Source organism: Ipomoea nil, unplaced genomic scaffold (genome assembly GCF_001879475.1).
Source record: "Ipomoea nil cultivar Tokyo-kokei standard unplaced genomic scaffold, Asagao_1.1 scaffold2480, whole genome shotgun sequence".
NCBI lineage: Eukaryota > Viridiplantae > Streptophyta > Magnoliopsida > Solanales > Convolvulaceae > Ipomoea > Ipomoea nil.
Window position 1 is genome coordinate 1,633,353 of NW_017618908.1, and position 16,839 is coordinate 1,650,191.

The 16,839-nt window shown below is 34.7% G+C and overlaps 2 protein-coding genes across 6 annotated transcripts; one reads left to right on the forward strand and one right to left on the reverse strand.

Moving 5' to 3' along the window:
• The first annotated feature begins 266 nt into the window (after window positions 1-266).
• LOC109152876 (glycerol-3-phosphate acyltransferase, chloroplastic) lies at window positions 267-6,605 on the forward strand. 5 transcript variants are annotated; one of them, XM_019300548.1, is made up of 13 exons: window positions 268-724; window positions 1,377-1,474; window positions 1,944-2,030; window positions 2,156-2,253; window positions 3,266-3,323; window positions 3,585-3,686; window positions 3,848-3,909; window positions 4,001-4,111; window positions 4,313-4,391; window positions 4,899-5,018; window positions 5,094-5,208; window positions 6,053-6,222; window positions 6,325-6,605. In XM_019300548.1, exons 1-12 carry the CDS (start codon window positions 460-462, stop codon window positions 6,187-6,189), a joined length of 1,332 nt encoding a protein of 443 aa, XP_019156093.1. In that variant the 5' UTR covers window positions 268-459; the 3' UTR covers window positions 6,190-6,222; window positions 6,325-6,605. The 5 variants fall into 5 exon arrangements, with proteins under 5 accessions (XP_019156094.1, XP_019156093.1, XP_019156095.1 ...); XM_019300547.1 differs by having other exon boundaries at window positions 272-730; window positions 5,094-5,207; window positions 6,055-6,222; window positions 6,356-6,605; XM_019300546.1 differs by having other exon boundaries at window positions 273-730; window positions 5,094-5,207; window positions 6,055-6,222.
• Window positions 6,606-12,996: 6,391 nt separating this feature from the next.
• On the reverse strand, window positions 12,997-14,081 carry LOC109152717. The gene is made up of 2 exons (XM_019300368.1): window positions 13,898-14,081; window positions 12,997-13,790 (listed from the first exon to the last, which is right to left on the reverse strand). Exons 1-2 carry the CDS (start codon window positions 14,079-14,081, stop codon window positions 12,997-12,999), a joined length of 978 nt encoding a protein of 325 aa, XP_019155913.1.
• Window positions 14,082-16,839: the final 2,758 nt, after the last annotated feature.

Here is a 16,839-nt window from a genome sequence, read left to right on the forward strand (position 1 = left end):
ATGTTAACTTCATAGTAAACAAATTATAAATTTTTAAAATGTAAATTGTGAACAATTAGTATGTAATTGTAAACGTTTGGACCCGGATCCACCTTGTACGGTGGACCCGGATCCACGGAATAATTTGCGGATATGTGGACCCGGTACATGATATAAGTGTATAACAATTGGTTCAATTTCTAGCCCTCTGGGGCTCTTGGCCCACACGACAGGTCCAATGGTACAGACCGTTAAATTCTAACGGTAGGAATACGAATCCGTTCACACGTTTCACGATAAGCTTCGTCAATCGTCAGTGAATCAACTTGCCGTTTTCAACATCGGAGCATCAGCAGACAGCGGCTTGACTGCTGAAGTGCTCGGCCCCACAGCTGAAAAGCACGTGCATATACACACACACTCACACGCCACCGCACCGCCTCTCATGTCCATTTCCTTCTTCCCGTAAACAACGGGGCCATGGTGATCCTTTCAGTTCACTCTTCCTCTAGCCTCTACAATATAACAGCTGCGCTGCCGTGGATTTCATCCTCTTCGTTGTCAATAGCTCACTCGTGCTCGACCTTGAAGCAGAGCGGCAGTGTTCGAAGCTTGCGCTCCTCCGCGGTCTTCTGTGACGCGAAGGCGGAAATGGTGGAGGACAAGAAGAAGGAATCTGCCGCCGCCACGGCGGTGTCGGCTTCCGCTAGCCACGAGCTTCGTACTTTCCTCGATGCTCGTTCAGGTGAAGGTCGGTTTCCTTGACACTCTTTAATTAGATAGCTATTGCTCATTGAGATGCTATGGTCAGTATGGTGGTTTGTTCTATTCGAGTGTGTAACTGTGTATGTATATGTAACTCGTACTAAGCATGTCTGTATCTGATCCACTGTGAATCTGTGATATCATTTTACCTATTAATGTATTGAATGCGAGATCAATATCTAGAAGGAAACAAAAAAAAAATAATAATAAGTGCACTGATTTCTGTTTTCTGTTCGTAACGATGCAAACAAAGAATGAATGCGAGTAAATAGATTTCTTGCATTTAATAATCACTTCTCTGTTTTCATTAGTGTGGTCTTTTTTGGATAGTTAGCAATTTAGCATATCAGTATATGTGTCAGAATCTTCATAATGGGGAAAAACACTTGCACTCTTGTCCGTTGTTGTATTTGTATTTAAATAACATTGGGACTAACTGGACATTTACAGGTTAATTTCATTTAATTGTACTTTTTAGTGCAATAACTCAATAGATAATGCACTCATTTGATCAGTGCCTTGGTGATTGTGTGTTCTGTGTTTATTTGGAGCTCAGAACTCTTGAATCCAAGTTGCCATTTCGTTTCTCACCCCTCCCCTCCTGTCCCTCACTTGCATTCCTTTTTTCACAGACCTACTTTATGTTGTTCAAAGGGAAGCAGAAGAAGGAAAACTGCCACAAAATGTTGCTCAAGGGATGTTGGAACTATATCAAAATTATCGAAATGCAGTAAATTGATTTTCTTTCAACTCATCATATAGCCACAACAAATGATGTGGTTGTTCTATTGCTAATTTAATATGGTTTGTGAGACTTAAATTATGTCAGACAGTTTACTTAGCCACAACAAAGGAGAAAAAAGCTTAACATTATTTAGATCCTTTATCTTTTATCTTTTTTTTTTTTTTTTTTTTTTAATAAATGAATTTCATATATCAAAATTCCATTATAATTTATAAGTGCCTATCTGGCACATAGGTGAAACTTTTGCTTTGAAAGGGCCATTTATTAGAACATTTATGGCTAATGCTATCATGAATTCTCATCTAGGTTTTTGTATATTTATGGCATTGGCGGGGAACAGCCGAACAGTATTGACATTTTTAGTAATATAAGATTAATAATTTAATAGGGAAAAAATTAAATTTATTTGATCTAACATGTGCTCTGAGTTTGTATTTTTATTTTTCCTTTTCAGGTCTTAAAAACTAAAGATCCTAAAGCAGATGAGATTGTCCTGTCCAACATGGCTGTTGCATTTGATCGTATTTTCCTTGATGTGAAGGTGGTCACTCTACCACAATACTTCATGTCAATTTAGCATTATAGATATCATGCTTCTAGTAAACTTAACTTGCCTGCTATTATGAACTTTGAGCTTATGCTATCCAAAAAATAACAATCTTTCAGGATCCTTTTGAGTTCTCACCTCATCACAAAGCAATTCGAGAACCATTCGACTACTATGTGTTTGGCCAAAATTACATTCGTCCTTTGATTGACTTCAGGTTGTAAACATGCTCTTCAATGTAATTGTTTTCAATAGCTGCTTTTTTCCTAACATTGATTAGATACAATTTTCTGATGGCCTCACTGGACACAATTTAGGCCACAGAAGAAAGAGCTTCATTTTCTCTTTCTTTTCAAGAATGAGAGGACCTGTTAAGTCCAACACTAGGTAGTATAAGAAACCTTAGTAGAATTTTCAGAGTTAAGTCTTGTATGAACATACCTGTAATTGGTCTTGTGCATTATCCAATCTAACCATCACCAAGGGCTAGGTTACTTTGCATTAGGCTTCACGTGTGAGAATGTCATGGAAAAATCTGGATTTGTTGGTTGAAGACTTGAAGTTCAATGGGAGAGGTAATAAACCCATAGGAAATGAAAAAGTTACGGTCAAATGTGACTGCGTGTACATCATTTGTCAGTTAAATGGCAACAACTTTGTAGAGCTTCATGTAATCATATCATAATTTATCCATAATATTGACTCCAGAAGTCTAATACCTTAACATTTTTTCTTTTGTTTTATTACTAATTATATTTTTCACTATTATAAAAAGTAAAAACAACACTTTTCGATCTGACTGTAACAGTATACAAAACTATTAGCTTATGTTTTCCTTTTAAGTTAGAATTTGTTAGGAGTTAGAGGGTTGAAGATTTGGCATCAAAGGTGTTTCCTGTAGTTTGTTATGCGATTGATATCTATGCTTCATGCTTGGGAGTTGGATGCTTATGTAGAGATGAGGGTTTTTGGAATAGCTTGATTGATGTCTGTATAGATGTCACTTGACAAGTAGAAAGTTTTTGAGGTTTATGTCTCTTGCTAGGGGTGTAAGGGTTTGGGAGGTTCATGTAAATCTATACTATTTTTTTGGTTTAGGTGCTTCATCTGCACATGTCCTTTGCCTTTGCAAAATGTGACTATAAATTTCAGCTTCTTTTCATCTGAATAGTCTGGTTATGGTGTCAATGACTCCAATTCTCTGATGACATTTATATCTGACTTTCCAGGAACTCTTATGTGGGAAATGTTTCTCTTTTCACTGAAATAGAAGAAACAGTTCAGAAGGTGTGTTATTTCTGCTTCTTGCAGTAATTCAAATGTGTTATTTTGTTTTCCATAGTATAATCCGTGGATCCAGTCAGTGTTGCTATTCATATTATCTGTAATGCTGATCAGTCGGTCTTGCTATCTTAGTCTCTGTTTTTTTTTTTTTTTGTTTTTTTGTTTTTTTTTTTTTTTTTGTTTTTTTTTTTTTTCTGGGGATCTAAACAGTTAAATATTTTTGGGAACAATCACCTACTTACTCTTTATTTTCCTTATTGTCAGGGTGAAAATGTAATTTTGATCTCCAATCATCAAACTGAAGCAGATCCTGCAGTTATTGCATTGTTACTGGAATCAACACATCCATATCTTGCTGAGAACATGGTAATGATGACTTCAAATCTTCAGTTGACCATATCAACTGTCTTCTAGTCTGAGAACTCTTTTAAAGTGGGATTCCCTCTCTACTTTGTTACTGTAACATCATTTAGAAAATAGAATTGCCTATTTTACCAGCATCCATAATTCCATATATTGTGATACAGATCTATGTGGCTGGAGATAGAGTAATTACTGATCCTCTTTGCAAACCTTTCAGCATTGGGAGGTGATCGCCTTTTCTTCTGCTTTGATAAATCTCTATATGGAGATGCATGTCCTTTCCTAGTTATGGAATTCATGCTAACTACATTCTTTAGGAATCTTCTATGCGTGTATTCAAAAAAGCATATGGGTGATGTTCCTGAACTTGTTGATATGAAAAAGAAAGCAAACACAAGAAGTTTGAAAGAGATGGCTGTGCTTTTAAGGTAGAAATATACAAGTATTTCTTTAGTTTGCTTGCAATATTCTGACAATCTGATGACTATTTAGTGGACTCCTTTTTTTCACCGTTTATCACTGAGGGGATATTTTTACCTCTTCCTTCTCTTTTTCCTCATTTCTTTTGAAATACATTAGTCATTCAAGATGTTCTGAAGTCCTTATGGATGGGATTTTATTGGTGTTAGGGGAGGATCGAAAATAATATGGATTGCACCAAGTGGTGGGAGAGACCGTCCAGACCCTGTAACTCAAGAATGGTCTCCGGTAAGATTTGTGTTTTGTCTTTTGTTTACTCTGAAAGAAAAGTGGGAAACTTCCATGGCTAATGGAAGTCTTTCTGTGTAAGGGCTATAAAGATATTTTCATATTATTTCATCTGTAATCTGTTGGTGTCTATGTATGCGGTCAGAAGAAGAGTAAGGGGCAGGGGGGATTTGTTTTGTTACATTTTCTTCTCAATAGACAGTCCGAAATCCAGCACATGGCATATGGTTGCCCAATATTTTGTGCTCACGGGTGATATTTGTCACAGAATATTAGAATAACCACTTCCCCTGTATACCACTATTGTCATTCTCTATTACTCCATTGGGATTGAGCATCCTTCTGCAGATACAATTTATTAGTTTTAGTTTCAGTATATGCGGTTCATTGGGTATTCAGCATCGTCGTATTCTAAATTATTTTATTAAATAAACATATTTAGTTGTCTTTTGCAATTTGCATTGTATTATACTATTATCATCAAATTTCCTATGAGCTTCCATCCAGGCACCCTTTGATCCTTCCTCGGTGGACAATATGAGAAGGCTTGTCGAACACGCTGCTGTTCCTGGTCATATATATCCACTAGCAGTACTATGCAATGACATTATGCCTCCGCCTCCTCAGGTATATGTTCCTTAGATATATGTTTTGCGTTTTTGTGGCAATTTACTTTTTGATTTCTCATATACTAGTGTACAGGTTGAGAAAGAAATTGGGGAGGAAAGAGTTATGTCCTTTCATGGAGTTGGATTATCTGTGGCCCCCAACATCAATTTTCATGGAGTTGCTGATAGTATTAAAGATCATGAAGAGGTTAGTAGTCAAGCTAACAGATTTCATTTTTGAAGCCTCTGATATCCATTTAGATTGGAATCATCCTTGTTTCACAAATAAGTATGCCAAAGAATGATTTGTGTTGGAATCTCTGAGAATCTATTTCTGTTAGACTTACCAATGAGGATCTATGGAAGAGACTATAGTAGGTTTGGTTCTAGTTAGGTTTCCTCTCGGGTTTATTGAAAATGAAGCAAAGAATTTATGTAGGGTATTCAAAGCGCAGGTGGAGGCAGGGTAGTAGTAGTGTGAAGATAATGAATTTTAGAGCCAAAATTTTCTTAGATTTGTTAAATTTATGGATATGTTTCCATTCCTACCTAAAATGCAAGATGCATAGTAAGTCTTTGTTTTCTGGCCCTGTATACCAGCTACCCAAAATTAGCATGTTGATGATATATTGGTGAGTAGTCGGAGTAGATGATGATAGTCTGCAATATAAATGAATTGAATTGCACATCCAAGAGCATAAATCCTCTGGGATAGATATAGGAAAAGGACCAAAGTGAAAAAGATGAGTTACTGAGTTGAGATCATATTCTGATACGGGTTGGGTTTGAGACCTAGAGAAAACATAAGAACTTGGCATCAGGATGCAACTTGCTCATTCATGTAACCTTTTGTTGTCAAACACGATGAATTATTGCTTGCTATCTGTCTGAAATGTGGATAAAGATCATTATGCATTACGAATTTAGGAGTGATAGTATTTCTGTAAGATAAGCAGCTAAATGCTATATATTTCATTAAGCTCTTTTGTAGAACTGAATGTCTTTAACCAGCATGTTAAGGAGAGACTTATAAATCCTTAAATGCTTGATGGCAGGCTAAGAATGCATACTCAAAGGCCCTTTTCAATTCTGTAAACCAGCAATACAAGGTGCTAACATCTGCCATTCATGGGAAACAAGGGCTGAAAGCATCTACTACTACTGTATCATTGTCACAGCCATGGCAATAGCTTCATATTACCCTCGTTTTGCTTCACAATCAGGTATGCACGGTGTTAATTAGCATTGTTAATCTTCATAAATACCAGCTTAACTGTTAGGAAATGCCTACCTTACATACCAACTTTTGGCACCGCATCTAACAGGCTAAAATAATTATTTGACACGGCTGTACAGATCCCCAACACTCGGGAACGCTGGTAATTTTTGATTGCGAATATTTTTGAAGCATTTGTATTTGTATAACTTTAAGATACACCAAATAGATAGATAGCCAGATTTAAGTTGTAGTTCTTGTGAATTGTGAATTTGTGATAGACAAGCTAGATGAGAAATCGTAATATAAATTGTATGTGTAAATAAATAATCTTAATTTGTTTCTGTAGAATGGTTACTGCGTGGTTAAAGCGTATTTGGTACCTGACTCTTTTTTGTCTTGGCATTGTTGTTATGATTTAATGAGACCACCTCTTATATCTCTATTTGACACTGGTATCTAGATAATCAATCAAAATAAGTTATTGTACATGATAAATCTCGAGTTTTGCTTTAAAGATGAAAAACAATCTTGGTAAAAAAAAAAAATTGTTTTTATATTTTTATATTTTTTTAGCTAAATCATATTTTAATATATTAACGTGATGAACCCCAGACGTACTATTACTTTGCGTATGAAACTATGAATGATTCAAGTTTGTCACGACGCCCTCCCCACAAGAAACGCTGCATAGTTTCGTGCCAGTATAGTTTGAAACAACCAACACGTTAGTCAAATATGCCAGGTCTGAGTTCCCTTCTACTATCTACTATTAATATAATAACAATAATCTCTCTTGAGTTAGTCCTCTACTCCTCTACTAACAATTCGGCAATTGCAAGAAACGAAACTTTGGGCTTTTGGCCTCTAGACAGAGATAAATTGGTGTTATTTATAACCACACCCAAAAGGATACAAATTATATCGTGGAATAGTCCACTATGCACATTGTGAATTTTGATTCAGATTATATATGTTATTAACATATTATTATATACTTTCAATTAATAAGTTATGTACATTTTCTATTATTATTCTAAGTTCATAATATAATACGTGAACTATATGTAAATAAACTGAAGGAAAATAATATGTTAATTGCAAGTATATAATATGGAAATGGATTCACAAGGTATGATTGCAAAATGTCATGATTAGAGATGACAGTGTGTCGAATTCCACTGGAAACGTGTATGGAAAAAATGTCCAAGGATGCTGGACGTACAAGTAAATTAGGATCTGACTAGTTGGCTGATTGCGTGACTTACAATTTACCTCCGCATTGGCTCTGGTCATGTGGGCTTAAGATTAGTCTGGCGAAGCTAGATCACCTAAGTTTACAATTTTTAAAAAATAAAAATAAATAAGAAGTGAAGTGTAGTTAATTGTAATTGCATTAAAATATGATATTCTTTCTTCTTTAAGAATTTCCTTTGGTTGTTAGTTTTCTTGCCAGACTGAGATTGTGTGCCGGTCGTGGACAGAATTTGATCCAGGGAAGGAAGATCCGCCACCACGAAATCTGGAACTAATGACTACTGAAATCTTGATTGATTCTTGGTTTGTTGGTAAGAAATACTGTATGAATTATGTAATTAACAATTTTAATAGTAATATTAATAATATAAAGTTGGGCTGTGGTAGTGGAGACCATGATTTCCCTCTCATGCAAAGCACAAAAACATTTGCATCCTCATAATCATGTGATAGGCATATTCTCCCTCTTTTTTCATCGTAATAATTTTCCTCTACTTTACATAAAGATCATTCATCATTTTAACTCGATATGTTACTTATGTGTCCAGTCTCATTCAAAAGAGTTCTAGTTTAAGCGATTTACGCGCGCGCACACACGTACACACACACGTATAGTAATGACAGTTTTTTTTAGTACTATTGGTACAATGTAGTATCTGTCCATAACTACTTTTTCCCTACTGAAACACAAAGAGTCAATCGCCCCCACTGTAATATTGGGTAAACGTCGAATTGCACACATGTAATAACTCGTAAATCACACAAGAAAGTATAACCTAACTCTCTCTTCTTCTTCGGCATTCTTCTTCTTCTTCTCCTTCTTTGTTTTTTTAGGGTATACACAGAGTTTCTACCGTCAAACACAGTGACTAATACCCTCGTTGAATTGTAAGCACCTCTTTTGGATAGGATAGTTGGCCTGAAGTTTAAAGTTGCTCCGATCCATACCCAAAGCCAATGATCAAACCATTGACCTTTGGTTAAAGATAGATGAGTCTCTTCTTTTTCTTCTCCTTCTTTGTTGATAACCTAAGTTTTCCGACTTTGACATACTATATCCTAAACTCCATAAAACTACTCCAAAGTCAATGAAGTATACAAATTTCGAATTGCTCAAATGATTATAGGTTTTCATCGTTGTTTATACATTTTTGTACACAAATTTTTTTTATTATCACTGATTGATTTAAACCTTAGTCTATCATAGAAACAAAACTAAAAATTGATTGACCATCCACTTGAATTATCAAAGCAGAGCTAATTGGCATGTTGGATAAGAGGAAGTGTCGATCTTCATGAAGTCTTGTCATAATCACTTTTCGTCATATGGGGTTACCGACTCATTAGTATTTTCTTAAATAAATAAATATGATTGACTGCTATTGTGGATTTATTTTTATTTCTTAATAAAAGTGAAAAACTAACTTGCAAGCCAGAATTCACCATCTATGATACTACGTACGACGACGTACAATGCATGGCGTTGGTATTAAGATATTGGAGGGTTTATTTTATTACTTTTTTGTTTTCTTCAAGTATATCAATATCTATCTTTGGCTTTCTTCCAAATATCACTTTCATGTATTCTTCAATATGACGTTTTTTAATTTTAAATGATCAAGAAAACTTGTAATTATTGATATTTATTAAGAGTATAAATTGAGAAAATTTATTCTTATATAATAATACGTAAAGTATATAAGAGAGATAAATTAAGAAGATTATGTGCAAAGAGCTCAAGATAGTGTCAGTAAGAACGGAATTCGTGACCTTTTAGTGTGAGAATTATATTTCACCCTTTTGGTCCATTCGTTGTTCTCAAAAGGTTGAATTTCCAATCCCAAGGGTCTCTACATCTCACCCGGCAGAACATATGAGATGACATAAATTATGGTAACTCAATTAAACACGGAGGTTAAACATTTGCTTACTGCGCAGAAGAAACCCCCTCTGAAAAATTACTTCCACACTATCGTTAATGAGACTCGATCTTGAGTGATTGCTTAATGCATTCGTTTTTGGACAAGATGATGTTTTTTGTACTAAAATATTTTGGATGGTCATGGAATATTTGAATCAAATAGTACGTATATCTAATATATCACCAGAAGAAGATAACATATTAAAATTGATAGGGAAATAATAATATTATGATAAATTTTGTATTATAATGTTATATCAATTATTATTTTGATCAAAATTTAATGTAGTATTTTTCAATTCGATCAAATTAATCAGGGAAAATGATATTTGTATTACGTCCCATTTGTTATTGTAATGTAATTTTAATCTTTTACTCCTTAAGTTTTTAAGGAAATGATATGTTTTGTCTATAAGATTTTTGTTAGGAACTAAATTTCTGTTCTAATCAAAATTGATTTGTCCTTTATAAGTCAATGTGCCCTACCTCCGAAGGGGATCCCCGATTTTCGCCTCAACAAAAACAAGGATGAGGAAAACTTTTGGAGAAGAGGGACGGGGACAGAGAATATATGTGATTTCTCGTCGGGAATGGGACGGGAATGAGAGTACCCGTTCCCGAATAATTATATATATATATATATATATATATATATATATATATATATATATATATATATATATATATAGTTTTAAAATTTGAAATTAAGAGTTAAATTAAATTTATTTTATTATTAAAAATTACAATTATTTAATATTTTGATTAGGAGTTGATGGGAATGAAAAATTTCTATACCCGCTTAATTTCTCGCAAAGACAAAAATAAAAAGTATTTCTAATTCTCCGCCAAAGACAAAGATAAATACGAGAATAGAAACGGAGACAGAGAGTATACTTCTCGCTTCCGTTCCATTGTCATCCCTATTTGTAAGATGGGACATGGGAAAGATACCAAATGGCACATAGGGTTTGGTAATTTGGTGTTATCATACCCATAAATGCATGAACGCCAAATGTGAAGAAGAATAGGTGTGAAAAGGAGGAAGGGTAATGATGGGAGAGGACCCACAGAGGCTGGGCCCCACCGGGCCCACTACCCAACTTTACAAACGTGCATGCACGAACGGAGTGAAACAGGGGGGAGATGAAGTGTAGCCGTTAAAGGTGTACACGTGTCGCGGTGAGAAGGCGGCCACATTCAACGGTCGCGATTGCTGACATTCCACCGCCGGTTTTGGCGCATAGTCAGGCTGGGATTAGAGATGACATTTGGATTGTGGATTAGAGATAAATGTAATAATTAATTGAGTGATTTAAGGTTTAGCTTTGTAGGGCCCCCAACGGCCGATACGTTACATGTGACTTCAATCTTGTCTGTTAGTATATATACTCATATATATACGTATACACCATCTGGGGTAGTTACCATGACCACCAATAATCATATCTAATGATTTTTATTTTTTATAATTGTCACTCGATTATTTTTGAAATAAGGATAAAAAAAAATGTTTTTTTTTTTGAGAATGATAAAAAATGTATTAATAAACAACAAAAAATCTTAGCACAAGGAGAAACAGAGAGCCAAATCTTCAAACTTAATGTTTAAATTAGAAAGTGAGCGACACAATTTGTTGATTTTCGAACATAGCTAATAAAGGGATGTCTAAAAGACATAATAAAATGATTGCAATCATCACTAGTCACTCTATTATTGATTATGAAGTATAAATTGTTTTGATTTTTTTAATTTTTAAATTGGTTACTACCATTTTAATGGTTAGCAATTAACGCTTGAATTTAAGAGCAAGGTAATAGTCAATTATTCACTATAATTTTTTTTTTTAAAAAAAACGTGTTATTTTAATTTTTTTCGATAAGTTATTGATCATGCACAACTATCTTAATTTTTAGTTATTTTAATTATTGATCAAAAGTTACTCATTACACAACCCTATTTATATCAATTTTTGTATATACAAAAAAAAAAAAAATTATCTCGAGACCTCTAACGAAGAATTTTATACTTATGTCACAAGATAACAATGTTTTTGACAATTTTACCCACATTTATATTGTGGTTTGCAATATAGGAGTGAAGTTTACTTAATATACACTATCAAGTAATGCTTGTGAATTTCTCCTGTTATCAACAAAAAACGAGAATCAATGAACCGTAATGTATGATGAAATGAACGATTGAAGTAAATACAACTAAATATTCTTGTTACAAGGTCTTGATTGATCAAGTAGAAAAACAAATAAAAGTCATTAATAAATGAAATGTTTCATGTGTGATGAGTCCATTTATAGGAAAGAATGTGGGAGTGTGGGACAGCTAGCATTCATCACGGAGCACACGCAAAGGGGATGATCTTAATGAAGTTGGGAGTTTTTGGTTTGAAATTCTTCTCTGTATGAACATTACATTGTAGAGTAATGAATAATGATGAGACATTCTACAATTTGGTATTGACCAAACAAACATGGGATGCCCCATCATATCATCTATCATTCAAACCATCACCCCCCTTAATTCATGGAGTTCTATTATACGTACTCTCAAATTCTACTTCCTTACTTATAATTTTTGAGGTGATAAACAAGAACTGGTTATTTTTATCGTGTGGGTCCATAGAAAAGTGTCTACATATCGCAAAACTTTGATCAAGGCTCCAAATTGAGTGAAAACAAAACTGTGGAACTGTTTTATTAATTCTTTGGCTTCAGACTTTCTTTTCATCAAACGCAGCCAGGTGAACCTTGAAAAATCATCCACTAAAGTCAGAAAATAACGCTCACCTCCCATAGAACTCACTGAGAAAGGACCCCATATGTCTACGTGTATCATATCAAAGCAAGCAGTTGTGGATGAACTACTTATGGGAAAAGGGGAGCGTTTATGTTTGGCTAAGTGACAAACATCACAAGCATTGTTTGTAAGAGGCAACTTCGGTATATCTTTGAGCAAATGCAATTTATTTATAGGAAAGTGTCCTAAACGTTGATGCCAAACATCAACTTTATTACATTGCATAACAAATTTGCTGTGATCATGAACAGAATTCAGAGGTGGCTTCATCATGAGGTACAACCCTTTTTCTTGTTTAGCTAAACCAATCGTCATCCCAAGAGGTTCCTGAATCAAGCACTGTCCAGATGAAAAAAACCAGATTATATGAAGTATCTTGCAGGAGTTTACTCACAGACAGTATATTAAAATGGAACGATGGTATGTGCATAACATCTTTTAGCCAAAGATTGTTTTCAAGTCTTATGTTTCCTTTGTGTTTGATGGCAACTCGTTCCCCAGTTGACAGACTAACTTCATCTCTTTCAATCACATAATATTCATCAAATGTCTCAAGGGAACATGCAATATGATGAGTTGCTCCAGAATCTACAATCCATGTTGAATTACACAGAGATAGAGAATTAACATGGGGAATAGATGACTTGCCTTCTCTGGTTTTCTCATCGAACTTGGGAATTAGGGAAGTGGATGCTGCTGTGCCAGAACTGGAAGATTGTTTCATCTGACACTGGATGGCTGCCATGAGTTTTTGAAACCGATCACTTGTAACTCCCAAGTCTGTCACATTGCTCATAACAGAAGCTGCTCCTTGCTGCTTGACTTTGGATTTGAAGCCCGGCACCCACCCCGGGGGTAGCCGTGTTTCTTGTAGCACTTGTCGACGGTGTGTCCAATCATACCGCAAAAACTGCATTTAGGTTTGCTTCCTCCATTGTTTGTGTATTTCTTACCATTGAAAGTGTTAATTGCAGCAACCAAATCATCACTGGAGTTCTGAACCATCTCAGTAGCTTGGATGGAATTAGCATGGCTGATCTCAAAATTATTTATGTTTAATTTCATCAAGCTAATCCGCCTCTCCAATTTCTCAGCCATAACATATATTTTGTATACTTCCGGTAACGGATCCAACATAAGAACATTAGATTTTAAAGTATTGAAATCATCATTTAAACCTTGAAGGAAGCGAATCACCTGATCAACCTCACGCTCCTTCCTGATCTCGTCAACTAGACCGCACTTGCATAGCGGGAGTGGCCTCAAAGTATTCATCTCCTCCCACATGATCCGACACTTCGTATAGTAATCGCTAACGGACTGAGATCCCTGCTTCAAGCTATAGATGTCATTTTGCAGTGCTGATATTCGCTGCGCATCACACTGTGCAAAGCGTCTCTTCAAATCGTTCCAAACATCCCTGGCGTTTTCAAGGTGCATAACACTCTGTGCAATGGAAGGATGCACAGATCGGAAGATCCATGAGCATAGCATTAGGTTACATCGTCTCCAAAGTCCATATCGATTATCCTCACTGTTAGGCGCTGCAATGCTACTGTCTATAATCCACCATTTATTTTTCACCTCTAAGGCAATTCTCATGGAAGTACACCATGAGCCGTAATTGGAGCTGCCAGCTAGTGGCGGACTAACAAGGATGAGGTTCGTGCTATCACTTGTGCTGAACAGATACGGATTCTCACATCTTCAACACCATAGCTCCTTTGTGCTTGTGGAATAGGATTTCCCTGCGGAATCGTCGACGAAGTCGCATGGATCGGCGACTGAGTTGGCTGCGGAGTGGTGCGCTCTCCCTGATCTGCTCCACCAGTGACGACGGCGACATAGGAGATAGGTTGGAACCGCTCTGATACCATGTCAACTAAGTAGATTAACGGAATAGTTGAAGAGAGAAGCAGTGAGCCATTATTCTGTTTTGAGTGAAAAAGAAGAGATACAAACTGTTCAAGAAGAACCGGCCATTCTTATAATGGTGACGGTTATAACTACCAAGGTATGGAAAAGACAAAAATGCCCCTCTACTATCCTACTATCCTTCACCTCCCAATACAACATGTGAGAGGAATATAAATTGGAAGTATAAAATGAGAGTAGACTAAATATTTTTCTAATTTTATGCACAATTTTTTTTGGCTAACCAATGTTTTTGTTTATGTTTTTTTTTTAGGTTGATTGTCCAACAAAAATGCTAATTTTGTTAGAAATTACAATTAGATTTTTATGAGGAAAAATTATATTTAGATCACTCTAATTACTATTTATACCACCCTTTGATAGATGTGTTAACTTTATAGGTGGTGTAAATATATCAACTTGTTATTTGTGTCACATTTATTAAAGTATGTAATCACTAATCACTATTTGTTTATTAATGTGATACCAATTATTTTTTTCCGTATTTATTGATTACTTGGAAAATTGGCCAACATCGCAACGAGTTAAAAACAAACAATCCACTTATAGAGTAGGTTCACAAAAGAACAACCCAAATAATGTCCTATAAAAAATGATTTTCCACCTTTTATACATATAGAATCAAAATCATATGATAACTAGTAGTCTATGAGAATGTGACTTCATTTGTTGATTTAAGATAATCAAGCCATCAAGGGGTAAAAATCAAGAAAGAAACATGACAAAATTTATGTAATTACGACAATGCATTTGAAGGTGTTTGATAGTGTAATTAAAGATAATTATAATGCACCAAGATATATAATATTGCACTCACGTGTGTATAGGGATGGCAATTTCAATCCGACCCATGGATATCCACCCGAATCCACCCCGCATGGATCGGGTTTTTTTGGGTGATGGTGGGTGGTGGGTCGGGGGTGGGTCTTAAAAAAGAAAACCCGCGGTGGGTCGGGTTGGATTCGGGTTCTATGTACAAGACCCGCATAGAACCCCACCCGACCCACCATGTGTGTGTGTATATATATATAATAGTAAAATAAATACTAGTATGTAGTTATTTATAATAGTTTATATAACTCCGTGTATCTTTTTACTATTTTTTATATCAAAACTACTAAGTTTATTTTTAAAAATTAACAATTTAGTTATTATATTTAAATATTTCCATTATTTATGTTTTAGTATCACTAATGGATTTTATTTTTTATTATGTGTAAATAATTTAAATATTATTTTTTGAAAAACATAATAAGATGATAAGTGGTGGGTACCCGTAGTGGGCACCCGCACTCGGTGGGGGTGGGGGTGGGTTCTGAAAAAGTCCACCCGATGCGGGTTGGAGGTGGGGGTGGGTGGAGAAAATATAAGATGGGTCGGGTGATGGATGTAGCCCACACCCGACCCATTGCCATCCCTACGGTGTACTATAAATCAAATACAAAATCAATCAAATACTAACACGTAAAAATATAAATACTATGAGTCTATGAGATTAAAAAAAAAAGAAGAAGAAGTGTTACATTATTCAGTGATAAAAACAAGTAACATGAATTCAATACACAATACTCTGCCCTAAGTTTGACAAAAAAGCAATTATGCCAATAAATTAATTAATTTATACGTAAGAAGTTACTTTTGTACTTAATTCCATCATTTTAAGTCTTAACTAAAATTATAGCTTGAATAAGCAATAAAAATTTTCTCCCTCCCTTAAGTATTTAGATTTAATTGTTTTCGCTATCACAACATGGAAAAATTACTATCGAGCATATCACATATGCTCTTTCTAGTATATAGCTTATATCTTATGTGTAATTTGTGAGTTATTACATATGATATCAGAGTTGACATAGTGCACACCATCAATTAGTAATTGTGAGATTTTATAATTTAAAAAAAAAAAAAAAAGAACGACAAAGGCAAAATTTGTCCTAACAATGATGAGCGAGCAGGAAATAATAATGTGTGATTTTTTTTACACAAACTCTAATGGAGTTTGATATGTGTATTACACAAATTAAAGGACTAAAATTGCAACAATTTACAAAGGGACAGATGATTGTTGGCCGTCGATCGAGTTCAACCCCTGTTCAATTCGAGACGTGACATTGTAACTTACCATGGAGACATATGCTTAAATGATAAATGTCCACTTACTTATCACTAATTGATTTATAACAGTTATAAGATTGGTGGCCTACTGGAAAGTAAGCTATATATAGCCCTCAACAATCAAATATTAAAACAACCAAAAGTTAATGATTATGAAATCAAACAAATAATTTTCTCAATCGATAAGTATGCATGTGTACAATGGTAAAATGTACAAACCCAAAAGATATTTATATATAAAAAAAAAAACGTAAAAATTATAATATACGGATAAGGTGGGTAATAAAACGTAAATATCATACAATGCCATTTATGTTTGGTAAAATTACATTGTACTTTTTTTTTTTTTTTTGAAAGACACTTTTCTTATTTAATATTTTCGACAAAATGATATATATAAATAATTCTATCAAATCACACAATATGGCATCTTAAAATATCATAGAAAGTTTTAGTATTTTAAAATATTGGGAGTTGAAATATTAGCTGGAAATTGACTGGCGTTGCAATAGCGCACTCATTTTCATTCCATAACAACATGCTATCAAAATTGGCAAGCCAACCTTTTTTTTTTTTTTTTGCTAT

Bases quoted from the DNA above. Each gene is read 5' to 3' on its own strand.
- LOC109152717 (XM_019300368.1), bottom strand. From the start codon at position 14,081: ATGGTATCAGAGCGGTTCCAACCTATCTCCTATGTCGCCGTCGTCACT. The intron at 13,791-13,897 runs GTATCTGTTCAG...GAATTGCCTTAG, and splicing joins TGTTGAAGATGTGAGAATCC to AGGTGAAAAATAAATGGTGG.
- LOC109152876 (XM_019300547.1), top strand. From the start codon at position 460: ATGGTGATCCTTTCAGTTCACTCTTCCTCTAGCCTCTACAATATAACA. The intron at 731-1,376 runs GTCGGTTTCCTT...CTTTTTTCACAG, and splicing joins CGATGCTCGTTCAGGTGAAG to ACCTACTTTATGTTGTTCAA. The intron at 5,208-6,054 runs GTTAGTAGTCAA...GCTTGATGGCAG, and splicing joins GTATTAAAGATCATGAAGAG to GCTAAGAATGCATACTCAAA.